This window comes from Leucopleurus acutus (assembly GCF_964270905.1).
Source record: "Leucopleurus acutus genome assembly, chromosome: 10".
Classification (NCBI taxonomy): domain Eukaryota; kingdom Metazoa; phylum Chordata; class Mammalia; order Artiodactyla; family Delphinidae; genus Leucopleurus; species Leucopleurus acutus.
This window is the reverse complement of record NC_139153.1, coordinates 37,295,349-37,310,574: the sequence shown is the minus strand read 5'-3', so window position 1 is coordinate 37,310,574 and position 15,226 is coordinate 37,295,349. Positions and strand designations below refer to the sequence as shown.

Here is a 15,226-nt window from a genome sequence, read left to right as displayed (position 1 = left end):
TATTACTGGGCTCTCAATTCTGTCCAGTTGGTCTGTGTCTGTTTTTAATGTCAGTTCCATACTGTTCTGATTACTATAGCTTTGTAATATATTTTGTAATCAGGAAGTGTGATTCCTCCAGCTTTGTTCTTTTTTTCTCAAGAATACTTTGGGTATTTAGGGTCTTTTACAGTTATATACAAATTTTAGGAATTTTTCTATTTCTGTGAAAAATGCCATTGGAATTATGATAGGGATTACACTGAATCTATAGATTGCTTTGGCTGGTAAGGCTATTTTAACAGTGTTAACTCTTCTGAACCCTGAACATGGGATATCTTTCCATTTATTTGTATCTTCTTCTATTTCTTTAGTTTTCAATGTATAGATCTTTCACCTCCTTGGTTAAATTTATTCCTAGGTATTTTATTGTTTTTGATGCTGTTGTAAATGAGACTTTTTAAAATATCTTTTTTCAGATAGGTTATTTTTATTATATAGAAATGCAACTGATTTTTGTATGTTGATTTTGTATCCTGCAACTTTACTGAATTTGTTTATTAGTTCAAACAGTTTATTGGTAGAGTCTTTAGGGTCTAATTGAAGGCATCATTCCAGAAACTTGGACAGTAAACTGTCATTAATTTTGGTTAATTTCAGCTTTTATGGTACTGGCTATCCATCCCTGACACCCTAGCCCCCAGCGCTATTCCAGGCATCCGTGAATGAGTTCTGGAGAAATTTGTATGAAGCTTGCAGAATCCAAGGTGAGCAATAAAGAATCTGTCCTTCAAATATTAGGGATCTGTGCTCATTTTGCTGATGACTACTTGTGATCACAGAGGTGCAGAAACAGAGACAGGGGCCATTGTTGCAATCCCCACCACAGTTGTTGCAACACCCTCCCCTTCCAGCTGAAGTGGCTTACAGGGGATTTAAAGAGATGGGACCTCTCCTTCCTCCCCCACCCCTTTTCTCTTTTTCCCTTTTTGGGAGCCAGACCCTTAAGGACTAGGACACTTAAAAGTAACCACATAGGGCTTCCCTGGTGGCGCAGTGGTTGAGAGTCCGCCTGCCGATGCAGGGGACACAGGTTCGTGCCCCGGTCCAGGAAGATTCCCACATGCCACGGAGCGGCTGGGCCCGTGAGCCATGGCCTCTGAGCCTGTGCGTCCGGAGCCTGTGCTCTGCAACGGGAGAGGCCACAACAGTGAGAGGCCTGCGTACCGCAAAAAAAAAAAAAAAAAAGTAACCACATATACAAGGAAATTTTAAAAGTCACCATGTATGCCCAGGGAAAGGTGGAGGCCCAGAAAAGACCAGAGAAGACCTTAAGTTTACACCTATACTGATCCCCAGCACAGAGACACCCTACAACGAACCAACAACAACAGCAAAAACAGCAAAATCAGGGAAAGAGTGAAAAATTGACCTCTAGAATAACCACATTATGAGATTCAAATGTTCAATCTTCAACAACAACAAAAAAATTACAAAGCATACAAAGAAAGAGGAAAATTATGGCCCATTCAAAGGAAAAAAGTAAATCAACAGAAACTGTCCCTGAGAAAGACAAGGTGGTGGACTTAATGTAAAAATACTCTAAAACAACTAAACCTTGAAGACCTTATGTTAAGTGAAATAAGTCAGTCATAAAAGGACAAATATTGTATGATTCCACTCATATAAGGCATTTAGAGTAATCGAATTCATAGAGACAAAATAGAATAGTGGTTGCCAGAGGCTGGGGAAGGGGAGAATGAAGAATTATTGTTCAATGTGTACAGAGTTTCAATTTTGCAAGATAAATGAAGTTCTGGAGATGGATGGAGGCGATAGCTGCACAACAATTTGAATATGCTTAATTTTACTGAGCTGTTTACTCAAAAATGGTTAAAATGGTAAATTTTATGTTATGTGTATTTACCACAATTTTTAAATAGTATTTTTTAAAGACTTTGGGGGAAAGAGCAAAAGATGACACAGGACTTCACGTTGCACAACTACATCGGGGCACCATTTACATAGACCACACTGTGAAAGAATCTCCCTGGAGTTGGAAGACTTGGTGGCCTTGCAACCCCAACTCTCCTACCCATGGCAGACATTGCTAATCAATCACAGGCCCTGCTCATAGAGCACCAGACTCTCAGAATCCTCCACACTGGACCCCAGGCAACCCCTGCCACTTCCTTAGAGCTGATTTATGAGATGCCAAGTATTTGCCATCATTAGCTCAATGACCTCCTTGAAGTATGTCTGACAAAGAGCTGGGGACACATATAGCAGACCTGGTCATTCCTGTATTGGAAGGGGTATGTACTGTTGTACACTACAAGCTTGCGAGCCCAAAGAGATTTCAAGTTGAAGATTCAGTTGGTTTTCTTTGAGGTCGTAACGGCCCTGAATAAAGCCACGGGTATGGCAGCTATGCCAGCGCCAATAGACCTGAATGATGCGGACAGCGTGGAGCAAACGGCAGTAACGAAGGCGGATGCACCACATGCGGAACCAGGATTGTAGCTTGACAGCTGCCCATTCTTGCCGCGCGTAGCATTCTAGAGACGTCCGCCGCCTCTTCTCCTGCAGCTTCACCAGCTTCTGTTTCCACCAGCGTTGAATGATCCACGCTCTGAGAGCCGTGTGCAGCAGAGTCCTGCGCACCAGGGTGCCCCGCCACCAGGCTTGGATGAAAACAGTCGCTTTCTGTTCTTCCATCATCATGATTCTTACTTTGGGGCCTTGCAAGAGAAAACAGGGGACAATTAAACTCATACAGGGACTTCCCTGGTGGCTCAGTAGTTAAGAATCCGCCTGCCAATGCAGGAGACATGGGTTTGAGCCCTGGTTCTGGGAAGATCTCACATGCCGTGGAGCAACTAAGCCCCTGCACCACAACTACTGAGACTGCATTCTGGAGCCCGTGAGCCACAACTACTGAGCCCGAGTGCCACAACTACTGAAGCCCACATGCCTATAGCCCGTGCTCCACAAAATGAGAAGCCCGCGCACCACAACAAAGAGTAACCCCCACTCACTGCAACTAGAGAAAGCCTGCAGACAGCAACGAAGACCCAATGCAGCCAAAAATAAATAAATAAATAGATTTATTTTAAAAAAAAGAAACATACATTTCGGCCCTAAGGTGTGGCAGGAGAGCTGTTGTGGGCAGCAGCTGGACCTCAGAGATCAAGTAAGTGTCCTGCTTCCGCACATATGCATGCACACACAAAGATACATGTGCACATAAGCGTGCACGCATAAAGATGTATGCGCATGCACAAAGATACATGTGCACACATGCGCACACACACACACGATCCAGTTTTCCTGTACCTTGGCCTTTGCATTCCCCAAACACAATCCCCACTTTGTAGCTCTCAACCATGTGTGGTCTGGGTTCAAACTCTTTGCGCTCCTCCTTGGCACACACCTTGGCTGGACTCACAGCTCTTAGCCTAAGGAGAAAATAGGAGGAGGAAAGGACAGCCAAGGAGGAGTGGATCCCTGTTCATTTCCTGCTCTGTGTATGGTGGCCATTCATCCCAGTTTGCCTGGCACACCCTGAGTTTATGCCTATTGTCCTGGTATAATTTTGATAAGTGTCTCTTTAACTCCCTGAAGCATTTCTCTTTGGACAATAAGTTGCATGGTCACAGACCTTTGGGTCACTCCACTGGACCACAAGGGTCAGAGATGTCACAAGTCAAGGCTCTCTCCAACACAGCACAGCCTGGATCCATCTACGCAGGGAGGGGTGGGAAGGCAGAGGCAGTGGTGTGGGTAGGCAGTTGGAGGTGGAGTCCCTTGCTCTCCTCTCCTTTGCTCCTTCAAGCTCTCTTCTATCAATGCGACTTCATCATTATCTTTTTTTTTTTTTTTTTTTTTTTTTTTGTGGTACACGGGCCTCTCACTGCTGTGGCCTCTTCCATTAAGGAGCACAGGCTCCGGACGCTCAGGCCCAGCGGGCATGGCTCACGGGCCCAGCTGCTCCGCGGCACGTGGGATCTTCCTGGTCCAGGGCACGAACCCGTGTCCCCTGCATCGGCAGGCGGATTCTCAACCACTGCGCCACCAGGGAAGCCCCCATCATTATCTTTGATTGTAATTTGGAAGGTTTGCTGTCCTTATCAGGGTTTAGAGAGAAAAACATGAAAGTAAGGGTGCTCTTCCCACCACTAAGTGCCAAGTCACCCACACACTAGGCTTCCTGGACTTCGCTGGAGTCTCAAACATGAGAAGGAATCCCCTCCTGAGGAAACTATGGGAAATGTACTGCCCTCCAGAAAGCTTGGGTAAATCTGACTGTCTCTTATAAAACATTGAATGCCGATGGCTTTGGGGGATGGTCAAATCCCCTCAGATCTACACTCAGTTACCCATGGTTAGGGTCTAGATGTTCCCATCACTCTCAAGTCTGTTCTCCAGCCACTGCTCTGGCAAGAAGAGAAGAGGAGGGGAAAGAGCCGTGATGTCATAAGGGCACCTATGACTCAGGCACCAGGATGGCTCCCAATAGCTGAGCCCCTTCTAAGGAAAACCTAGAGGACCTGTCCTTTCTTTCCTATGTAAATGGCTACAAAGAAGAATACCTCAAATACTGACCCATTGACACAAATGTGTATAGTGATACTCATTAAAGCCTGGCTGGTATTCATTAAATGGATTTCAATTCATTTATCTTTTTACATTTATTTTATTGAAGTATAATTGATTTACAATGTTGTGTTAATTTTTGCTGTACAGCAAAGTGATTCAGTTATATATATATATATATATATATATATATATTCTTTTTCATATTCTTTTCCATTATGGTTTATCACAGGTTATAGAATATCCTGTGCTGTACAATAGGACCTTGTTGTTTATCCATTCTATATATATAGTAGTTTGCATCTGCTGATCCCAAACTCGCAGTCCATCTCTCCCCCCACTGCCCCCTCTTGACAACCACAAGTCTGTTATCTATGTGAGTCTGTTTCTGTTTCATCAATAAGTTCATTTTTGTCATATTTTAGATTCCACATATAAGGGATATCATATGGTGCTTGTCTTTCTCTTTCTGACTTACGTTACTTAGTATGATGGATTTCAATTCATTTAAATAATGGTATACCAAATAACAATTAGAAGAATGGGTGTGTTCTCTATCTACTAATATAGAAGCATGTACAAGATTTAGCAAGATTAGCAAGTTCATCAAATCAAGATCAACTAAATATAAGCATAGATTTACACACATGTCTTATAAAGTCATTCTTTTAAAAGGTGGTGGAAATTAGGAAGATATCCACAAAAATTAACAATGAGCATGTCTGATGAGGATATCAGGGTTGGGAGAACAGAGTAAACTCCCTTACTGTGGCTAAACCTCCTATGTCTTGCCTATCTGTAAGTCATCTAGTTATCAGGCCCCTGGGAGAGCAAGACCCACACAGGCCAGAAAGCCCATAAGCCCCCAGGACCAGCCCAGGACCCCCATGTCAGGCTCAGGTGGACTCAAGCACTCTCCTAACTTCCTCCCCTGAGGCCTCAAGGTCACAGGAGATGGGTGAAGGTCAGCCACTGCACAAGCAGGACCCCACCTCTTGCCTGCTCCTGGCCTCTGAAAACCTACCGGGCTATCGTGAGGCCCTGGTCCCCTCTCAGGGTCGCAGCCCCAGGGGTCACTGAGAAATGCATTTGCAATGTGTAGAGTGAGTATGGAGGAAGTCAGTGTGGGGCTAGGGGAAGAGCAGATGTAGAGAAGAGGAGGAGGCCATTTAAGGCTGGAGGGGGGTGTCAATGTGAAGTTAATGGGATGGGAGAATGGAAAGGATAAGAGTAAATTGGAGAATGGGGAAATAGTAGAGTACAATGCATGGGACAGTGAAGGTACAAGAAGCACCTGTTTGAAGATGAAGGTGTTTGGCCATGCCCCTGGGAGACCCACATCTGTTTAATGCCCCCATTAGTCTGGCTCCAGAGTCTAGTCCCTAGTCACCATTGTCCCTGCTGTCCCTGGTAATAATCATGGAGCAATGACATTCATCCCACTTCACAGATGAGGAGACTGAGGTGCAGAGACCTTACATGGCTTAGTCTGGTCTCACAACAGATTAGGGAAGTTGCCAGGGACTGGGGTGTTGGTGGATGTGGTGACCCTAGGGGCAGGGAGGGTGCTGAGGCTTTGAATGTCACCAGGACCTGCTGGGACTGAAGCCAGTGGGAAGGGAGGAACCTCCCCGGGGGCTAAGGAACAGAGGAGTGACACCATCCAAGGGAATTTTTTGTGGGTATGCTGGCCAAGGGGCCTGAGGCGAGCATGACGGGGGTGCATCTCCTGGGGCTAGAGTAAGGGACACAGGGAACAAAATACAAGCACCTCTCATGACCACTGTGGGTGACCCACAGAAGTACCAGCATTCTGGGGTCTCCCTATTCTTCCACCCCACCCCCACCATTCTCTGCCACCTCTACCAGAATTTCCCCCTAGAGGTTCTCAGTAGACCCCTTCAGGGAGGGGCGGAAAGAAGAAAGGAGGGGTCAGTGAGGGTGTCAATGGGATCAGCCCTCTGAATATGCTCGCAGCCCCAGAGCCTGCAGGGGAAGGAAAGCAGGTCTGCTGGGAGTGGCCTGTGCTAAGAGAGCCCTTCCCTATCAGCCCCTGCCTGGGTCATTTCTTTGGCCTCCACCCCCACACTACAGCTAGGTTACCCTTGAATGCAGGCCCCACCACAGCTGTCTTCCTGGCAGCCCCTAACGGAGTGACTTCGTAGGTCTGAACCCTGAGAAATCCCAAACCCCCTTATAGATCTCCACTATGGTCCTCATTGGATCCTACTGTAGTCACCTGTTTACTGATCAGCCTCTTCCCTCACTGGTTCCTAGAGGACAGAGCCTGAGCCGCTTTCACATTTGTGACCCCAGAGGCTGCACAATATCAGGACATAGTAGGTTAAAAATAATTGTTCATTGAATGTGTAATAAATGGATGAATGAATGGACTCCACCCCTAGCCCACTCCTCTGGAGACCCAAAGGCCTCAGGGCCTGCAACCCTTCTCTCCATGACTAGGGACAGATCCTGCCATGCCCTGCCTTGTCCGCTCTGCTTGGGGTGTGCTGAAAATCCCCAGGTCTGAGATGAGGAGTCTAGAGCATTTTGGGGCTAGGAGAGAAGGGTAACACTGGGAAAACCTGGAAGAGAGAAAGGGAGAAAACTGGAGGCGGGGCAGGGGGCACATGGGGACTTGGAGTCTGAGAGAGAAATGTAGAGAGAAGGGCAGAAGAAAGTGAGACAGAATGTGACTTTTCAGGTGATACCCAGTGGCAGCCCTGAATCCTCAGGCTCTCCCCACTAAACAGTCTTGTTGCTGCTCTCTTCTGTCCACGAATGTCCACTGTCCCTGTGAGGAGGTCCTGACAGGTGGATTCTGAGAATGAATACAAGACCTCTTAGTGGCCCAGCTTGGATTCTTGCTCCAGGGTTGTGGGTGGGATGGTTGCCCACAAAAGACTCTTCTTCTTCCTAGTGGTCCCCAGCCCAACTCTGACTTCACCATGGGCATTTAAGACCTGGAGCCACAACAGAACCCCTGGGTGTACCTCAATGAGAGAGAAGCCCTGGCCCAAGAGACACATTTGCTTTCACCCTGGGCCTCAGATCTGGGAGTTCTGTAGGGTCTCCATATTGCTTGTTTAGGGTATTGTGGGGTTGGGGAAGTTCAAGACTGGATAATCCTGTGTGGCTGGCATAATTCAACTCATAACACCAATGATAAGTCACTAGCTACAGGCTTCCCCTTAGGAAAGGACATGCCTTGGTCAAATCCCTTCCCTATGGCCAAAGGCAATTCGTAGTACGGGACATAGCAGTGACCCAGCAGTAGCCAGTATTCCCAGTAGCTGTGGGATGAGTCATCAGCTATGAAGAGTGGATCTACTACGTCCACATATTCACTACAGCCCACCCCTTCATGTCACTCACATATACTTGCTTCCCATAGCAAGTTTTTACCATTTAAAAATAGCTTCTTCAGGATTCATGTAGGTCTTTTCTCCTGGGAAAACTTAGAAGGGTCAGAGAGACAAACTTCAGTCCCTACTGCTACAGTTTATTTTGAGGCCATTACTCACACTCCTCTCCCCCTTCCTCTACCACCCTTTCTAAATTCCTTTCACCTTTGACTAGCATTTCTGCTGGTCTAGGCAGTTTGCCTGAAGGGAAGCAGCAATTCAGACCCTCATCCTTGAGGCACCTGGTTCTCTGGTTAGCATGTACTTCTCAGGCCATGTTTGTGTTCATCTACCATTATACCTGGGCAGCAAAGCAACAAGACATCTTCCAATGACTCACCCAAGCAGCACTCATAGTCTTCCCTGCTCCCATAGTGTAGCAGCAGGCCCTTCACCTTCTCCTCATGATATCAGGGTTAATTATCCCTGCCAGAGTGGTGACACCTTTCATCGCCTGCTTAACTCTTGGCAAAAGGAGTCTGAAGTGACCAGGTCACAGCTGTAGCTTTAAGTTTAATGGGACTCTTACAGTGATCCCTGATGTGTGCCTTCCAACTCTAGAAACTAGAACCTCCAGTAACATGGAGCCTGAAGGTGCAGGGACAGAAAGCACAAACACCCAAGCATATAACTAGAAGGGGTGGTCACAGGTGCAGTACCATTTCCACACATTGTACCTACTGGGGACTCAGAACCATGTAATGGACATTGATTTAGGGCTTGGGTTGGCAAACTACAGCCTGTGGGCTACACCCAGCCCACTGTTTTTATACCTCCTGTAAAGAATGGTTTTTACATTTTTCAGTGGTTGAAAAAACTCAAAATAATAATATTTCATGACATATGAAAATTATATAAAATTCAAATTTCAGTGTTCATAAATAAAATTTTATTGGAACACAGCCATGTTTATTTGTTGATATGTTGGCTATAGCCACACGTACACTACAATGACAGATTTGAATAGTTGTGACAGACTATATGTGGCACTCATCACTTCCCACTGCTGCTCAGCACACAATAAATTGCAGTGGTACAGTTATAACTGAATAGTGTTTTGGGTACCACACATATTGCTGTGCTGTGACTTATTTTTTATTACCAGTACATATCCATCATGTCAAAACAATGGAAAAAGGAGAAAAGTGGACTTTAAGTATCGCACTTTTAAGAAAATGGCAAAACATTGTGCTCATTATGCAATGACGCTATATAGCTGTGCTAAAAGAATACAATATTGGGACTTCCCTGGTGGCGCAGTGGTTAAGAATCTGCCTGCCAATGCAGGGGACATTTAAATTTAAAAAGATTTAAATGGAGTATCTCATCACAGCAGAATTTCTCCACAAAAATAAGAAAAGTGAAAATGAGGCTGCAGGCAAAGTACGTTTCCAACTTGCTCATTTGTTAGCCAAGCAAGAAAAGATACTTACTAATGATGAATTAATTAAATCAAGTTTAATTGCAGCTTCTGAAAAAAATGTGTCCAGAGAAAATAAATTTAACTGTTAGCCTTTCAATGAGAATAGCTGCTCCAAGAGTTGAAGACATTGGGAACAAAATCAAAAGTCAATTAAAGACAGAGCAAATGACTTCAAATGGATTTCCTTGGCTCTTAATGAGTTGACAGATATTACCAATACAGTTCAGCTGTTGTTCATTGAAGGGGTAAATGCCAAGTTTGAAGACTGAAGAATTGAGTTCTATGAATTGTCTGCATGAAACAAATACAGTTGAGAGTATTTTTTAAAGTTGAGAAAACATTAATTCAGTACAACCTGAAGTGGAATCTGCTAAGATGTGATAAAAATGATAGTGGTGAAAATATGTGTGAAGCAGGGGGAAAAAAAGGCTTAGTTGAACAAATTTACAAAGTTTATGAAAATATAAAGTGCTTAAAGCCTGTGTTTATTCATTGTATTATTCATCACTAGGTACTCTGTGGAAAATATTTGAATCTATCGTGTTACTGAACCAGTAATGTCAATGATAAATTTCACTTGCCACTTATTGACAACCATCATTGGTTCCATGAATTTTGATCAGAAATAGAAGCTGGGGCTTCCCTGGTGGCGCAGTGGTTGAGAGTCTGCCTGCCGATGCGGGGGACACGGGTTCGTGCCCCGGTCCAGGAAGATCCCACATGCCGCAGAGCGGCTGGGCCCATGAGCCATGGCCGCTGAGCCTGCGCGTCCGGAGCCTGTGCTCCGCAACGCCATAGCAGTGAGAGGCCTGCGTACAGCAAAAAAATAAAAAAGAAATTAAAAAAAAGAAATAGAAGCTGAATATTCTGACTTATCAACCACACAGCAGTTCTGTGTCTTAGCAGTGATAAAGTTTTATTGAGGACTTTTAAGCTCAGGGTCAAGATTGAAATTTTTCTGAGCAAGAAAAACTGCCTTAAACTACTATAATCAAACACTGAATGGCAGGGACTTCCCTGGTGGCGCAGTGGTTAGGAATCCGCCTGCCAATGCAGGGAAAATGGGTTTGAGCCCTGGTCTGGGAAGGTCCCACATGCCATGGAGCAGCTCAGCCCGTGCACCACAACTACTGAGCCCACGTGCCACAACTGCTGAAGCCTGCGGGCCTAGAGCCCGTGCTCCACAACAAGAGAAGCCACCACAGTGAGAAGCCCGTGCACCACAACAAAGAGTAGCCCCCTGCTCGCCGCAATTAGAGAAAGCCCACGTGCAGCAACGAAGAACTAATGCAGCCAAAAATAAATTAAATTTTTAAAAAAACCTGAATGACATTGGAAATAAGTTTTGCTGCAGTCTTCATGTTTTTTAATGAATTAAACGTGAAATTAATGAGCAAAGCAATGTTTTATGTGAAACTTATACTGAAGTAGAGTCATTTTGGCAAATAATTTTATTTTTTTAAGATTTTTTTTATTAAAAAATTTTTAAATTTATTTATTTTTGGCTGCATTGGGTCTTCATTGCTGTGCTTGGGCTTTCTCTAGTTGTGGCGAGCAGGGGGCTACTCTTTGTTGCAGTGCACGGGCTTCTCACTGCAGTGACTTCTCTTGTTGTGGAGCACAGGGTTTGGGCGTGCAGGCTTCAGCAGTTGTGGCACGCGGGCTCAGCAGTTGTGGCGCACGGGCTGAGCTGCTCCACAGCATGTGAGATCTTCCCAGACCAGGGCTCAAACCCGTTTCCCCTGCATTGGCAGGCGGATTCCTAACTACTGCACCACCAAGGAAGCCCCTTGACAAATAATTTTAAATAAGTAATGTCAAGCTGCTTTATGCACTTCCTGAGCTGTCAAAAGTTAAAACAAGAAGCAAGATAACCATTCTCATGCAAATTTGCAGTGGATATATTCTCTGAGTTCAAACTAGAGTTCCAGCAGCAAGCACTTTTCAGACTTCCATGTTAAGTACAAGAGGAGTTTCCATATTTCTAAACTTTTTTGTCTAAGCAATTGAGGAACAACCACCTGAACTTCAATTGGAAGTAATTGATCTGCAATGTAATGACATGCTTAAAGGCAAATATCAAGAAAAGAATCTCATGGAAGTCTACAGATATCTTCCAAGTGATGACTAGTCTCGATTATAATCCTATGCTCAGGAATTTATATCACTATTTGGCGGTGCCAGATATTTCACTTCATACCTATGTGAATGAAAAGACATTTTCAGGGATGACACATGTAAATTTTCATTACAGACAAGCATTAACAGATAAACATTTGCAATTGATTTTGATGGTAGGGAACACTAACTTTTGGTCTTCTTAATTGGGCTAAACATTATTTCTCTCCCACCCTGACTGCCAGTTTTTAAAGTTTGTGGGTGCGACCCCTCTTTCCTTGTTTTGTTGCTGAGGCTGAATTTTTATGCTACTTGACATTCACACTGAAAGATGAGGATCATTAGCCCCACTTCACAGCTCAGGAAACTGGGGCTCTGAGAGGGAAAATGACATGTCTGCAGCCACACAGCAAGCAGTGAGTGGGGAAGCCAGGGTTGGTGTGACCTAGCTTGGTCTGGCTGCAAAGTCCTTGCTCTTTACTCTGAGACATTGAACACAGTAGAGAGAAGCAAGGAGAGAGGAGATAGAAGTCCTTCAGAGCAAGAGCGAGAGACTAGGACCTGAGTGAGACAGGGCAGGACACAGAAGGACAAAGCAAGAAAAACAGAGCTCAAGCCCTAGAGCAAGACAGAGAGCTGGAGCATGAGATTTCTGGGCAATGTGAGCTGAAGGACCAACTTGCCAGGGCAGAGGAGATGGAGATGGAGCTGGGCTGGACATAGGGCTTCTGAGTTTGCAGGTTTAATGGCGAATAACCCAAGACCTTAGACCCCTCCCTCTGCAGGAAACCACGGAACAGCAGTGCCCAGATGGGCAGAAGGGCAGCCTAACCTTGACCTCTTAACCGGCCCTTTATCATCACTTAGGCGCCAGTCTCACCCCAGGTGGCAGCTTTTCACAAGAAGGGACGGTCAGAGGTCTCAGCTCCACCTGGATCAATTCTTGCAGAGACTGGGGAGAGGGAGAGGCAGACACAACTGATGGCTTCTCAGCTCTAGGTCTGTGATAGCCTAGGGGATGACACTCACCAGAAGGTTTGGCTAGAAGTGGGTTGCCTTCTTTCTCCATCTCCACACCTGTGGAACGTCCCACACCAACCAGGTCTGGAGGGGAATGAGTCCTAGCCTGCATTCGGGATCAGAGAGTGAGGGACAGAGTTTGAGGTAGGAGTGAGGACAGGGGCTATGCAGTCTAACCATTTTCAGTTTGGAGCTCAGACTCTGACTTGGAGGTCAAGTATGAAGATACAGCAGGGAGCTGTTGGAGGTCACTGAAAGGATGTGACCGCCAGCTGTACTCACAAGCTAGACCCAGGCAATTAGATGCCCCTCACCCCCTCCCCTGTCCTGGGAATGTATGTTCTGCCTGCCATTCCCACAGTGGGAGGCATTTTCAGGGATTCAGCCTTGACAGTAATGTGTTCTCGAGAACATCTGGGTGGTATATGTGGCTGAACCTCATTAAGGCCTCTATATAAACTTGCAAGAGTCTGGCAAGCAAGTACGGAGATCTACTTGTCTGTGGCCGCCCAAGACAAGTCTTGTAAATAAGTTCCCTTGCTTACTAAACCTGCCACCTACTAATCTGGGGTAATCTGCCTCTTTCTTCGGTCTTTTCTTGCCCTCCATGTACAGGGGCCAGTTTACGAACCAACAGGAGCCAGGATCAAGAGCTTGGGGTGGGTGTGCTCCTCTCAGCCATGGGGGTGGCTGGGAGATCACACCCAGAGCAACTAGACCTGGTGAGTGAATTCCTGGCAAAAGTGCTGCTGTGCGCAACAACCCCACCCCTGCCCCAGGCTTCCATTATACACGGCCTTAGGGAGAGGCACCATTTCCATAGACTGAACATGAGTGATGCTCCCTGAGTTGGCAGCATGGCAGATCTGTACCCCCAACTTTCCTACCTATGTCAGACATTGCTAATTAATCACAGTCTCTGCTCAGTCTGGACAGTGGCTCAAAATCATCCTCCTCAGACAACCCCTGCCAATTCCTCAGAGCTAGCATATGAGATGCTAACTATTTGCCATCATTGGCCCTGACCTCCTGGAGCTTATCAAGCAGAGAGAAGCTGGGGAAAGACCACTTCACTGCTTTATTGGAAGGGGAATACACTCTGTCACAATGCAAGGCCCTGAGCCCAGCAAGATCTCGAGTTCGAGATGCAGCTGGTTGGCCGTGACTCTGTAGTGGCCCTTGATGAAACCCTGGGAAGCGCAGGAGTGGCATCTCCAGTAGGCCTGGATGATGCGGGCAGCGTTGAGCAAATGGCAGTAGCGCCAACAGATGCGCCACATGCGGACCCAGGACTGCAGCCTGACTGCTACCCACTCCTTCCGTGTAAAGTTCTCCAGAGCTGTCCGCTGCCTGTTCTCATGCAGCTTCACCAGCTTATGCCTCCACCAGCCCTGAATGATCCACACTCTGAGAGCCACGTGCAGCAGTGTGCTGCACACCAGGGTGCCCCGCCACCAGGCCTGGATCTTTACTACTTCTGGATTACTGATGGGAGGCCTGTTTTGGGTTCTTGGGATCTAACAAGAAAAAAGACAAGACATTTGGAGGATATTCCCCACCCACTTCAGCCCCAGGGTGTGCCAGGAAGGGATCCTGATGCCCTATCAACAATCACCCCTTCTTCTGAACCTCAAGAGCACTGGGCAAGGCACTGGCTGGAACCAGAAGACCAGGTAGGTAGGTGTCCTTTCTTTGCCCCACTCTGGTTAATGGACATGGATACATCACATTGACCTCTGAATCTCAGAGCTCCCATCTGTAAAATGGTAGTATATCTGTCCTGGCTACCCAGTTTTACATGGGTCAAGTTGGCCAGCCTAGAGCAAGAATACCATGATCAAAGGGTTATCATAGTCCACCTGAGCCTGACCAGGATCCATGATCCTTCCCTTCAGACACCACTCAGCTACTGGAGAAGTGGCTTCCTCTTCTAATCCTGCTCTTTCATCCTTGACTGCAGCTCCAATCCACAACCTGCTCTCTTCCTCTGTGATAACATAGTATTAAAAGTTCCCACATCCCATAAAATTCTACCTCTTATCTCTTCCCCATCTTCACTTCTCTTGACTTTCAAACTTTAAATCTTAATTAGCAAGCAAACATACATGCACACGCTCAAACACACATACACACACACACACACACACACACACACACCATTGATTAAGCCCAGCTTCGCATATGTTGGCCATTCCATTCCACAAACACAACTGCCACATTCCCACCCCCAGCCCCGTGTCATCTGGGTGGGGGGATCATACTGCTCTGAGTCTCTTATTAGCATCATCTACTCCCTTTGTTGCAGCTATATTCTCTTGTTTAGCCTAGAAAAATATGGGGAAAGAGGACAGACAAGAATGAGTTTATTCCTGTTCTTAGCTCTGGAACATACAAAAGACACTAGCCACAAGCATTAGGACACAAAGACCAGAGACATCCAAGTCCAGGCTCCTCCTGCCTCTGCCTTCTCTAAGTTCGATAATGGTGCTGGCGGTAAAGATTTCAAGATCAGCTCATTCTGCTGAGGCTCATTTTTGGTGTGTTCATTAATTGTTTTGGGCTGGTCCTTCTCCTGCAATCAGCAATTAGGGGAAAGGCAAGAGGGAGGCTGCTCTCCCTCCCTCTCCATTAAGTAACCCACACATCGCCAGCTTACAGGACTTCCCAGAGTATTCAGATATCAGGG

At 46.1% G+C, this 15,226-nt stretch overlaps 2 protein-coding genes across 2 annotated transcripts; both read right to left on the bottom strand.

Annotated features, from left to right (window-relative positions):
- Positions 1-2,274: 2,274 nt before the first annotated feature.
- LOC309967241 (IQ domain-containing protein F5-like) lies at positions 2,275-2,754 on the bottom strand (the record flags this gene model as incomplete). Its single annotated transcript, XM_082847808.1, has 1 exon — positions 2,275-2,754. One exon carries the CDS (start codon positions 2,752-2,754, stop codon positions 2,275-2,277), a length of 480 nt encoding a protein of 159 aa, XP_082703934.1.
- A 10,856-nt stretch (positions 2,755-13,610) lies between these two features.
- Positions 13,611-14,420, bottom strand: IQCF1 (IQ motif containing F1; the record flags this gene model as incomplete). The annotated part of the gene is made up of 2 exons (XM_082848373.1): positions 13,611-14,057; positions 14,373-14,420. 2 exons carry the CDS (start codon positions 14,418-14,420, stop codon positions 13,611-13,613), a joined length of 495 nt encoding a protein of 164 aa, XP_082704499.1.
- Positions 14,421-15,226: the final 806 nt, after the last annotated feature.